At 38.5% G+C, this 13,283-nt stretch overlaps 1 protein-coding gene across 2 annotated transcripts in view; it reads left to right on the forward strand.

The window, feature by feature from the left end:
- Positions 1–5,674: 5,674 nt before the first annotated feature.
- LOC127423918 (rap guanine nucleotide exchange factor 1-like) overlaps positions 5,675–13,283 on the forward strand; it is a 48,336-nt gene continuing 40,727 nt past the window's right edge. For both annotated transcript variants that reach the window (XM_051668605.1, XM_051668606.1), the window contains exon 1: positions 5,675–5,851. In XM_051668605.1, the coding sequence (XP_051524565.1) occupies positions 5,824–5,851 (28 nt within the window). In that variant the 5' untranslated portion in view covers positions 5,675–5,823. The remainder of the gene's footprint in view (positions 5,852–13,283) is intronic.

The following is a 13,283-nucleotide window of genomic DNA, read 5'->3' on the forward strand; positions in this document are numbered from 1 at the left end:
CAATGTAGCAGGCAAATCGATTAAAGCAGTTGACCTTGACCGTCCCGGTTTGAAAACTCCCACTGATTGGGAAACACCCGTTTCTGCAGAGACACCAGTCTCACTTTTTGGGGCCACAGTAAAAAGTCAGCCAAGATCACAAGATGTTCACAATATAATATGCTGTGAAACAAAAGACATTGGATGACTAGAACCATATCTGGCTTTCTGGCCTTCCTTTTGGGGAGGCTCATCATTATCAGTACCCAAATAGTTGTGTACACAACAACACTTGCATTCTGGCTCTGCAGGCTTCTCTTTAAATGAGCTGCCCCGGGGATCTGTAACTCTGCCGCCCCTGTCGAACATTTTCAGTCTTTTCCAGAGTTACTAAAGGAGCTGTTCTGCTCTGCCTATCAAATCCTGTTTAATCTCTCTGTAAGAACACAGCCTTTCATCTCTCACACCACTCCTGGGAAAAGCCCATTTAGGACCATCACCGTCTGGTTATTCTTCAAGGTCAAACAAGACATGCTGCTCCATGCACTCCACTCTCAGTAAAGTGACTTTAAGGATAGTGTGTGTCCTGACATTAAACAAGGACAACATGACATCTGAAGTGTTTTTGATCTGTGTTTTAATGAGATACGGTCATGACAGTGCATTGCAGTTATGTGCATCTGGAAAAGAAACTCTCCTATGTCCACAGTCATACACTCCCACTCCCAGTCACTGATCACCATTAACTTCTATTGTAAATAAAAAAAATTGTGCTCTGTCATTCTGCCAAACTTCTTTGGTGTTTCACAAACCAAAGTAAGTCATATGTGTTTGGAATGACATGAGGCTGAGTAAATTATGAACTGTCCCTAATTATAAATGCATTTGCATCTCTCCAGCCAAAGGGATGTTTTTAAACTCTCCACAGGGTTTGCAAGCAGGTACCTAAGAGACACCAGAGGGGGAGAGAACAGGCTCTTCATTCATTTTCATCAACAATCAGTAAGGTGCCTCTTAAATAATGCATTGATCTCTGGGCTTGCTGTTAATTCCCCTGTTATCAGGATGTGCCGAGTGGACGTGGCAGCACTTGATGGATAAGAGCTACAGGCCAGCTGTCCATTTACTTTGACAGACATATTCCCTCTGCAGTGGAAGCATGGAAACCTTTGAGTATGAGTGTCTTGTTTTTCAAAGTATAACACAGGACAGTGTCTCATTAAATGACAAAAAATTACATTCCAGTTGCTTCGATACCTGCACAACTAATAATGTTTTTTAGTTTATAATGATGGTTTATTTAAATTCTGATGTACTGGACAGCTCAACAAGTCAGCAAAGGAATGTAACAAGAGATGTTACTCAAAGTTAAATGTTAGAGGGGACTGTACAACTTCTTACTGTAGCATACACCTGTGATCTGTACTACCAGTATAACAAACGACCATAAGGTGGTAGTGTCATCAGGGGCATGGCAAGCATTGCAAATGTAGAATGTTTTTACATACAGTACTGTGCAAAAGTTTTAGGCACTTGTGAAATATGTTGCATAGTGAGAATGTCTTCAAAAATAATGCCATAAATAGTTTTCATTTATCAGTTAACATCATACAAAGTCCTGTAAACATAAAAAAGCTAAATCAAAATTTGGTGTGGCCACCTTTGCCTTTAAAACAGCACCAATTCTCCTAGGTATACCTGGACACAGTTTTTCTTGGTTGTTGGCAGATAGGATGTTCCAAGCTTCTTGGAGAATTCGCCACAGTTCTTCTATCTATTTAGGCTGTCTCAGTTGCTTCTGTCTCTTCATGTAATCCCAGACTGACTCGGTGTTCAGTGGGGGGTTCTGTGGGGGCAACGCCATCTCTTGCAGAGCGCCCTGTTCTTCCATTCTAATCTTTTGTATTTGCAAAAGTAATGTTTGGGAGTCTAAAATGTATTTTTCCTATTGACACACTAAAGCTGAAGATATAAATAACCATCTTAAGACAAATGTTTGTGTGAAACATCTTAAGTGCCTAAAACTTTTGCACAGTACTCCCAGTTTAGGGAAGATGATCATTACATAATCATTTTATTTTAAAGACCCCATGAATGAAGGACCCCATATGAAAACTGGCCATGAAAGAAAGCAAATGTACTACACGCAATAAACACAGAGGCATGAGGGTAAAGAAAGACATAGTTTAGTGCCTCATTTTATTACAGATACGATTATGATTGCAGGAATTATCGTCATTGCCCTCATTATTATATAGAATAGTAAATGAATACTATTAGTAATTATGAGTAACTATTACTATTAATAAATGGTAATAAATAAACCCAGATATTATTTGAAATTCATACAGCATCGACAATTTTCTAAAGACAGAAAGCAGTTTTTCTGCTTTCTTGTCTTTAGAAAATTTGATAGACTCCTTTAATTTAAAAGGGCTGTCTGCAAATGGTTGAAATTGGGTTTTAAACCACTCCACAATGTCTGATGAATGTAATTATACTCTGGTAACAAAGGCAAATCAATAATGTACATTTTCCTGTTTGAAATATCACGCTCATAACAGTCAACTAATACCATAATACATATTGAGAGCTACGTTAACTTTCGTTCTATGTATACACAGTAGAGCGAAAGTTTGATGAGGATGATGTCATTATTTAAGCTGTGGGACAGAGAGCGCAGAGGTGGGGAAGGTGCGTCCTCTGGTGGCCAGAGACTGAAGTTACATAAATAATGACGTTACATGAACAGTCATTTATTTGTTCACATTTAGGTTCTTACCAAAAATATATATTTTTTGTAAACCCCTTTGGAAAGAATAATCACAAATCTCTGCTGTTTCACTTATAGACCGCAACGAGATTAAGTGGAACTCACATGGAGACTTTGACTGAATTATCGGTGCTTCTTAAAGGGATGGTTCACCCAAAAAATAAAAATGATCTCACCATTTACCCACCCTCATGCCATCCCAGATGTGTATGACTTTTTTCTTCGGCAGAACACAAACAAATATTTTTAGAAGAATAGTTCAGCTCTGTAGGTCCATATAATGCATGGGAATGGTGATCATTCCTTTTTTTTTTAACTCTAAATCTCCACTTTCACTTTTACATCTGAAGTCACATGTGGTGCCTGTTTAGTTTCACTTCCACTTCTGAAAGTGAAAGTTAAAGTGGAGATTTAGAGTAAAATAGGACTTAAATAGTTTATCACCCACAACAATTATACTGCTTCTGAAGACATGGATTTAAACACTGGAGTCTTATGGATTACTTTTGTTTCCTTTATGTGATTTTTGGAGCTACAAAGGTCTGAACACCATTCACTTGCATTTTATGGACCTACAGAGCTGAGATATTCTTCTAAAAATATTTGTGTTCTGCAGAAGAAAGAAAGTCATACACATCTGGGATGGCATGAGGGTGATGAAATGATGAGAGAATTTTTATTTTTGGGTGAACTATCCCTTTAAATTCCTTAGTTCCCCTGAGAAGATGCAAGTAATCTCAGGTGTCTCAGAAGATGTTTAGAAGAGATCTCGATAATATCTCGAACTGCGCTCAGATTTGCCAAGACAATGACGTATGCAATCAAAAGTCATATATTTTAGTTTGAAGTTGAACTCAAGCATTTTTCATCTAATTCTTCCAAAATCAAATTATCTGAGCTATGCTTTCCACATCAGTTTCATAACTCATACTGTATGTCAACAAATTAAAATTGTCTCACGTGTGTGTGTGTGTGTGTGTGTGTGTGTGTGTGTCTTAAGGAACTGTAGGAGAAACATTTGAGACAAAGTTGAGGCTTAAATGAAACAGTAGACCTCAGTTAAGCTTCTTGAGCTATGAAAAGTCAACCTCTGAGCAATAATATTTTCTGCTGGGATTTCATCATAGCTTGGTTACATGTGAAAGGGGTTTTCTTGTAACATTCAAATAGCAGCATATTTGTAACTACTGATGGTTTATATTCCAGGGTTATATCCTCCTGAGACTCAGCAATAATAATAATAATAACAATAATAGAGTTTTTAAAATTATAAGTTATTTTTTTGCATCATAATATTATATATATATATATATATACACATATACATATACACATACACACACACACAGGCGACCAAAAGTTTGGAATAATGTCCAGATTTTGCTCTTATGGAAAGAAATTGGTACTTTTATTCACCAAAGTGGCATTCAACTGATCACAGTATATAGTCAGGACAATAATAACGTGAAAAATTACAATATATATAAAAAAAATTTTTCAGAACTTCTTAAACTACTTTAAAGAGTTCTCATCAAAAAATCCTCCAGGTGCAGCAATGACAGTTTTGCAGATCTCACGCACCTTACAGTCTAGCTGATCCCACAAAAGCTCAATGGGGTTAAGATCTATAACAATAACACTCTTTTCCAATTATCTGTTGTCCAATGTCGGTGTTTCTTTGCCCACTCTAACCTTTTCTTTTTGTTTTTCTGTTTCAAAAGTGGCTTTTTCTTTGCAATTCTTCCCATAAGGCCTGCACCCCTGAGTCTTCTCTTTACTGTTGTACATGAAACTGGTGTTGAGTGGGTAGAATTCAATGAAGCTGTCAGCTGAGGACATGTGAGGCATCTATTTCTCAAACTAGAGATTCTGATGTACTTTCCCTCTTGTTTAGTTGTACATCTGGTCTTCCACATCTCTTTCTGTCCTTGTTAGAGCCAGTTGTCCTTTGTCTTTGAAGACTGTAGTGTACACCTTTGTATGAAATCTTCCGTTTTTTTGGCAATTTCAAGCATTGTATAGCCTTCAGTCCTCAAAACAATGATTGACTGACGAGGTTCTAGAAAAAGCTGTTTCTTTTTTGCCATTTTTGACCTAATATTGATCTTAAGACATGCCAGTCTATTGCATAGTGTGGCAACTCAAAAACAAACACAAAGACAATGTTAAGCTTTATTTCCCGAACCAAATAGCTTTCAGCTGTGTTTGATATAATGGCAAGTGATTTTCTAGTACCAAATTAGCAATTTAGCATGATTACTCAAGGATAAGGTGTTGGAGTGATGGCTGCTGGAAATGGGGCCTGTCTAAATTTGATCAAAAATTACTTTTTTCAAATAGTGATGGTGCTGTGTGCTGTATCAGTAATGTCCTGATTATACTTTGTGATCACTTCCACAAAAGTGGAATGCCACTTCCTTCCAAAACAGCAAAGTCTGTACATTATTCCAAACTTTTGGCCCCCAGTGTGTGTGTGTGTGTGTGTGTGTGTGTGTGTATGTATATATATATATATATATATATATATATATATATATATATATATATATATATATAAACATTATATCATAATTATATTTTATACTGTTATTTTTATTGTTTATTGTATATTAAAAGATAGGATAGGATAGGATAGGATAGGATAGGATAGGAGAAAAAAGGGCTGGCACTTTTAAAATTCTGTAAGCCTTTAATTTATCATACTCGCCGCATGGTGGCGACATTACTGCAGAAATCACACACTCTCACTCATCATCTTCTGCTGGCCTGTGTGTGTGTGTGTGTGTGTGTGTGTGTGTGTGTGTGTGTGTGTGTGTGTGTGTGTGTGTGTGTGTGTGTGTGTGTGTAGAGAGAGAGAGAGAGAGAGAGAGAGAGAGAGAGAGAGAGAGAGAGACTGGACTGGATGGATGGAGGAGGCAGAGCTAAACACACGTACACATTGACACAGAAACACACATACACACAGACCAGGACCACACCGACCGGTCTGTCTCCTTAAGATGCTGGAATAACGGCGTGAAACGAACATCTTTTGCTTCTTTATCGTGACCATCTTACTCACTGTCTCCAAAATGTCTGGGAAAATAGACAATAAACAAGGTGAGAGGTTACATTTATATACATTTATTAATAATCTGAAAATGAACTTAAGTTAGCCGCATTAGCATTAGCTTCAGATGGAGGGTTCAAGCTACACACAGGATCAAAGAATCTGATCTGTATCCTATATTTTAAATCAAACCCAACATTTAAAGGGTTTAGATGATACATTCACGTAATTTAAAGCATTTATAATGTGATACAATGTTAAGTTAGACATCAGCTCAGACAGCTCTATTTTGGGTGTGGACGGAGCTGCTAGCGCTGCTGTTGACTGGCCAGCTGACAGACGTTTTGTTTTGATAATTTTGGTACCTTTATACAGTTTATATATATAGATAGATAGATATACTTCTATTATATAAGACTGGTTATGTATGTAGCGTTTGTATCGTTGTGTTTGGCTCTTTCAGACAGTGACTGAATGTGTTTAAATGGTTTGTTGTGTGTATAATGCACAAGTCATTGTTTTTTTAAACATACCGATTTGAATTAGGAGGAGGAAAGTTGAAAAATTCATCTGTCTAATATTGTCATATATATTGTTTCAAGTACACCTATAGTTTATAGTAGTCTTATAGTTGACAGACTGAATTGAGACAAATGGGATGGATGGATGGAAGGGAATTTAATCTCAAGGACCAAGTTTTTGTGAATAAGGGTCTGTTTTGATGAGTAACTCTGTAAATTACACTGCCAGATAGCAACCATTGTCACTTCCTTTCTCAGATGGTTTAGAGAAGTTTGAGTCACTGATAGATAAAGTTAAATAGCACCACAGGATATGCATTGAGATATCCAGATGCACACTGTTACTGAATCATGAGAGTGCACATGAGATACTTTACCTTCAAGTTGCTTGTATGTTATTTTTATTCTGTTTTTGTGAATGAGGGAATACCAATTCTCTACATTAGACTGACAGGTTGGAACCATTGTCACTTCCTTTCTCATAAGGTTTAGAGAAGTTTGAATGACTAGTTGTGAGTAATCCGTTCACTCTCTGAGCTACTTCATGCCTGGAGTAGATTTTGCTGTCAAATCATGCAATAATACAACATGGACCAACATTTTACCCTGTTACTCAGTGGCTTTTTTTATGAAAAAGAGAATATGTCTGTAAAATAGACTTTGAGGTTGCAGCCAAAGTCACTTCCTTTCTCAGAGAATTCAGAGAAATTAGAGAAATTTCACTTGCGGGTAAGTGGTTCACTTATCTGAAGTTCAGTTGTGCATCTCTGAATAGCCCTTTTGAATGTAAATGCTGGCCATAGTCTTCTACTTAAGGATATACTATAAAATCTGTAACTTTTATTGTCTTTATAGTCTTCATTGTAGCTGACAGAGAAGCTTGCACGATTTTTTGTTTTGTTTAATTAGTCTACAAAGGGAATCAAATCTATATTCAAATACTCTCAAGTGCCCATTCGCTCATGTGCCATCTGCAGCGAAAGCCATTCACACATCTGCCCAGAGTAAGCTATGCCTCTCTTCTTTTACCATTAACACTTTTATACACCCACTTTGCAGTAGCATCATCATAAATTACAATAACAGTGTAATCGGTGCATATTATGGCCATGTATAGCTTGTTGTTATCTCAAAAGCTCCATGAATTCCGAATGTATACATGACAAATAAAACATATTTCACTGCAAATGTATGACTTTAAATAATCATCGAGTGGCTGAAACAGCTTCTTTTACTGACCTCGTGTGAAGTATGAACTTAGCCTGCTCAGAATTCTGTGTAAAGATCCAGACTTAAGCCTGCTCTGACCTGCACAGCCCCTAGTATCAACGGCAGCTGAATATAGAAATAAGAAATAAATACAAATATGAAGTTATACTTTTAAACATGTAAACTAAATCATAACAACAGCAATGTTTAAGGATGCTCTGATGCTGCATTTTATTTACACAGAATTTAAGCAGCATTAGAGCAGCCCTAAACTTTGTTGTTGTTATGATAGAGCATATATTTCAGAATTTAGTTACATGTTTACAAGTATAACTTAATATTTCTATATTCATAATGTTATATTTAAAACATTAATCTCATAACATTATTTATGCCGTTTTTATTGCTGTGTAATTGCATTTATGCCTGCTCTGAGCATCATTACATGGTCTGTGTAAATGCACCTAAATGCCACTTTAGATGCAGCTTCTATGCCACCTTTGCAGTGTAAAGATTGCTTTGCAGTACGTTGACGGAATGATCAAACGGGCCAATGGAATGCTCGCCAAAGTCTTTCTAGCAAGCCAGTCCACTGTCGACCATCTTTGGAATGCTCTCAGGAGGTTATTTCCAGTCATGACAGTGCAGCTCCTATCTATTTGAATGGGGGAACACCAAAATCTCAAAAACGGTTGGTCAAGATTACGATCTAAGAACATATTTCAAATCAGCAATAACATTGTGTAATATTGGAATAATAAATTGTGCTTCTTTACCTAATTTTACGCTGAAATACGCAATTTTCCCAGCTTGTATAGCTAACACCTTGTCCTAACCAGATGCGACGCGATAAGATTCCAGCGACAAGCAATCTGTCTGTCCGCACCAGGTGCGACGCGACACTGCGATATTCATATACTAAAATGAGGATAATTGACAATAAATTGTAAAAAAAAAAAAAAAAAAAAAAAGCAATCACAGACAGAACAGTATGTTTATTGAACACAACTCATATTCTCACTTAAGCTCTGTAACGCTTTCTACGGCAAGCCCTGTGGAGATAAATACACAATCACACACATACACAGGGAAAAATCGCATCCTTATTCAGTCTGTTACGAATGATTTTGTTCACGTGGTACTCCTGTTGTTATTTCGCCGATCTTACGTGAGAGGGAAGCGGAGAGAGGGTCAAAATGAGCTGGTATGGCTCCCTTCTGCCATTCTGAAACTGTGTGTGTGTGTGTGTGACAGAGCTCCGGCTGAAGCGAGACCTCAAGCACAACATTCGGTAGTTGTGTGACACCCTCTGCCAAAATCAAGTTGTTCTAAATCGGCTAGTGTGTTGCCGGCTTTAATATACTGTAATAAGAATAATTTTAGACCTATTTGTTGACTGCAATGGCCGGTGCAACGTCGCAGAAATAGAAACGATTTTCAAAAATAGAAAGCCCTGTCGCTCGTCGTGTGTCGCGTCTGGTTAGGACACGGTGTAATGCGCATGTGCGTTCCCGAGTTGTCTGTATCTAAACGGTAATTGGATCTTTTACTTCTAAGGCGGGACTTCCTTTCTTCATCAGTTGACCGTTGGGTGCTAGAGCTTCTTGGTTGGGTGTTCCAGTTTCTCCCATTCATTTAAATAGAAGTGGCCCGTCTCTGCTAAATAGTCTCTGATGCTCGTTAAGTCAAACTCCAACAGTAAAAATTTCTAATGTAAACAAAAACATGCAAGGCCTTTAATCTGTTCCAAGTTGCTGTCTAATCTGTCTGTCTGTCTATGTGACTGTTTGTCTGACTGTCTGGGTGACTGTCTGTCTGACTGACGGTTTGTCTGACTGTCTGTCTGACTGACGGTTTGTCTGACTGTCTGGGTGACTGACAGTTTGTCTGACTGTCTGGGTGACTGACAGTTTGTCTGACTGTCTGGGTGACTGACGGTTTGTCTGACTGTCTGGGTGACTGACGGTTTGTCTGACTGTCTGGGTGACTGACTGTCTGGGTGACTGTCTCGGTGACGGTTTGTCTGACTGTATGTTTGTGTGACGGTTTGTCTGACTGTATGTTTGTGTGACGGTCTGTGTGACTGACGGTTTGTCTGACTGTCTGTGTGACTGACGGTTTGTCTGACTGTCTCGGTGACTGTCTCGGTGACTGTCTCGGTGACGGTTTGTCTGACTGTCTCGGTGACGGTTTGTCTGACTGTCTCGGTGATGGTTTGTCTGACTGTCTCGGTGACTGTCTCGGTGACGGTTTGTCTGACTGTCTCGGTGACGGTTTGTCTGACTGTCTCGGTGACGGTTTGTCTGACTGTCTGTGTGACTGACGGTTTGTCTGACTGTCTGTGTGACTGACGGTCTGGGTGACTGTCTCCGTGACTGTCTCCGTGACGGTTTGTCTGACGGTCTCGGTGACGGTTTGTCTGACTGACGGTTCGTCTGACTGTCTGTGTGACTGACAGTTTGTCTGACTGTGTGACTGACTGTCTATGTGACGGTTTGTCTGACGGTCTCTGTGACAGCTGAAGACTTTGTAAACGGCAAACAAAAATGTGTCCGCGGACATTAACGCTTTTCACCTGTCAGTCATTTTGCTCATTCTCAGTGTTGTATTTGAAGCAGAACATGGAGGCTGTGATTCATAATTTTTGTCAGTTAAGGGTGTTATTGTGCCATTGTTGAATTTGACAGCCACAGGAACAAACAATGTTGCTTTTTGCTTGGTTTTGGTCTCAAAATTATCTTTGGAGGGCAGGTTTTGGAATGAGGGGTGTGGCTAATTCAATGGCTCAGTCACACGAAAGCTTCAGAACGCTCAAATCGCTTACAGCACCTTTAAGATGCATCTCGGGTGATCCAGTCACATGTGGTCAGACGAGACATATCACTGTTTAAACCTGGTCACTTAAATGCATCTACTGTGACCACTTGTGTTTGGATTTGGAGGGGAGGGACTCTGTTTCATGACGACATACATCAGTCACTATGTCAGTGTGTTACTTCATGACATTTAAGCACAACAAAGCCAGAAAAGAAAAAGAGCAGAAAAAGGCGCTATTTCTCCCAGATGCACCTGAAATTTTATCTAAGCACAAAAGCAGAAATGTCTGTTATTTTACTGGATCACCTGTATTAACCTGAGCTGCAGATTTTCATGCTTCTCATAAGTGTCTCTGCATGTTAATATCAAACACATTACAGAAGATCAGTGAAGTTCTCACGCTTGTGTGTGTATCCGCTTTTTTTATTTTCCGATCAGACGTTTTTTTTTTCCTTTTAAAGCTACTCATAACCAACAAACTTTAAACTCTTGTTTTAGCGCAGTGGTTGATTGACAGGTGAGGGGTGTTGCTTCGCTGCTGCCGGGTCGCATAGAGGACGGATCGATTACACCTCAAATGTGATGCGTTCACATGCGTTTTTGACCACATTCGTATGTGGTTTTTGTGATCTGATCACAAAACGGTTTAGACCTGTATTTAGCGCTGAACACGTGATCGGATCACCAAAAATGCATCTTAATACCAGGTGTAAATGGGGTGTATAAGACAGTCTGTTTGACTATCTAGCTAGCCAGCTGTGTGTGTGTGTGTGTTACTGTAATGTCTGTATAACCTTCAAACTTTAAAAAAAACTTTTAAAACTACTTTAAACTTTCATACAGTGCTTTGTCAAGCCAACATCAAGGTTTGTCTTGAAAAACTTTACTTATCTAGTTATTTTTATGGTCCTGTTTGGTGCTGTTAGTGGCACAGAAGTGACACCCTGGGCTAAAAGTTGTTTTTGAAAAGTTGGAGGTAGCATTTTTACCAGATAAATTTACATGCATTGCTCTGTCCAGCTCTGTCAAAATAGGGTTGTATGCTGTGTCCTTTTAAACATGCACCCCATATTTTGTAGTAGTTCACTTGAAAAATCTTGGTGGTGGAAACTTCTGGTGAAGCTGTAACCAGAATCAGGATGAGGGAGGTTCTTAGAAGTATACGAATGAGAAACAAGTCTGTTCAGAGGTTGTGCTCAACTGCTTTGTCTGCTTCAGAAGAGGATATAGACAAAAAAAGGAAATGAATTAGTAGACTGTACTTCCCACTTACACGAGGATCAAGAAGCGAATGGAAAGATCACATCCTCAGTGCACCTCATTGGTTTGCTGTCTTTTTATTGGCCGAGTACAGTGTTGTCTTGGACAGCTATTCAGGAAGTTAGCTCTCATGGGCAATTAAACCTGTTCTGATTAGTAGTCAAATCAGTTGCTGTGAGATAAGAAAGATAAAGCTTTCATTTTCCTGGTCATTCCAGTCTTATGTATTCCTAAACAATTAACTTGTGGTAACCTTATTATCCTTTCACTGACTCAGATTTTCTTCCTGCTTCTTTTATTTTTTTGGGATGTTAGCGGTCTATTTTTATACAGTTTAACAGAGAGCAGGTGTCTTAAGATGCTTTTTAAAGTTCTTTTTAATTAGACACCGCATCTAAAAAAACAGCGCTCCCGCACAAGATGCTGAATAAATAAAAACAAAGTGAAACAAACAAAAAAAAGTTAAACAAAGACGTTCGTCTAGCGTGCGTTTACATAGAAATACAAATGGATGGATGCAAAAGCGTTTGGTGTGAACGGCCCCTTGCAATTGGTGGAGGTACTTGGCCATTGCGTCTTGCTCTCTTAATAAGCATTTCTCAGATTAAGCAATGAGTTTTTTAAACGCTTTGTCAGGAAAGGAGTTCAACTTGGAAATGTGTGTCTCAAGATCCTCGCGTTCGGTTCCATTCTGTTGTCTGTTTGAACAGCCCCTGGCCTGGGCTCATAGCCTGAGCTGCTTCACCGCCAAATACCACTGCTATCTGTGAATATTGCTACCATTCATACACTGTAATGAATAAAACAAAATGTGGTATTTCGCTGTTATTATGAAGTTTGAGTTCGGGGTAGTAATTGTAACACCATGTGAACTGTCTATTGAAGCGAGTTGAATGAAACGTCAATCGCATGTTGGGGAAGATGGCAAGGTGTATTTTCATCTATTTTCCTTCAAAACTACCATTCCTTAACCCAATCTTCCTTGGTTATGGGTCAGCTGGTTTGAATTTACATTTCGAATGAGGAGGAATAGCTGCAAATTCGCGGTTGTGTTCGAGACTGAAGCTGGGGTGATCACTAATAAAACAACGCTTCGGATGCCTCTGGAGTTTATTTATATTTTTGAATGCAGTTATCTTGGGATGCACAGCACGAGTAAGTGTTTTTTTTTTTCCATTTATATTTAGTGTATTGTGATTCAAACCGTTAAAATATGGTTATCTTTTACGCACTCTTTTTCATCGGCTACAGCCTCTTCGTAAGCAAAGACCGCAATGTGCTTTTGCGTTTATGTTGTCAGTTTGATCATAAATGTGTTGAGATTGCTGCTCAATTTCACCCATAACCCGGCTCTGACTCGAACACCATGGTGGTTGGGGTGTGTGTGTCCACTGCAAACTAGGGCTGCAACTAAAGATTATTTTGATAATTGTTTAATATAACGATTATTAGAATGATTATTCAACTATTCGGAGATTATTGCAACGATTAATCATTAGCTCTTAACCGATTATTCAGCTTGTGCCCGACTTAAAGGTTGTATTAAACGTGCTTACTAACAATAAAGAGGACAAAATCATCTATTAAAAATACCTCTAAATGACATTCACTGAATTAAAGGGAAAAAAACCTTTTTATTATGTTTAATTCAGTAAAGAAATTCACTGCAAAAAAA

The sequence above is a fragment of the Myxocyprinus asiaticus genome, chromosome 33 (assembly GCF_019703515.2).
Source record: "Myxocyprinus asiaticus isolate MX2 ecotype Aquarium Trade chromosome 33, UBuf_Myxa_2, whole genome shotgun sequence".
NCBI classification, from domain to species: domain Eukaryota; kingdom Metazoa; phylum Chordata; class Actinopteri; order Cypriniformes; family Catostomidae; genus Myxocyprinus; species Myxocyprinus asiaticus.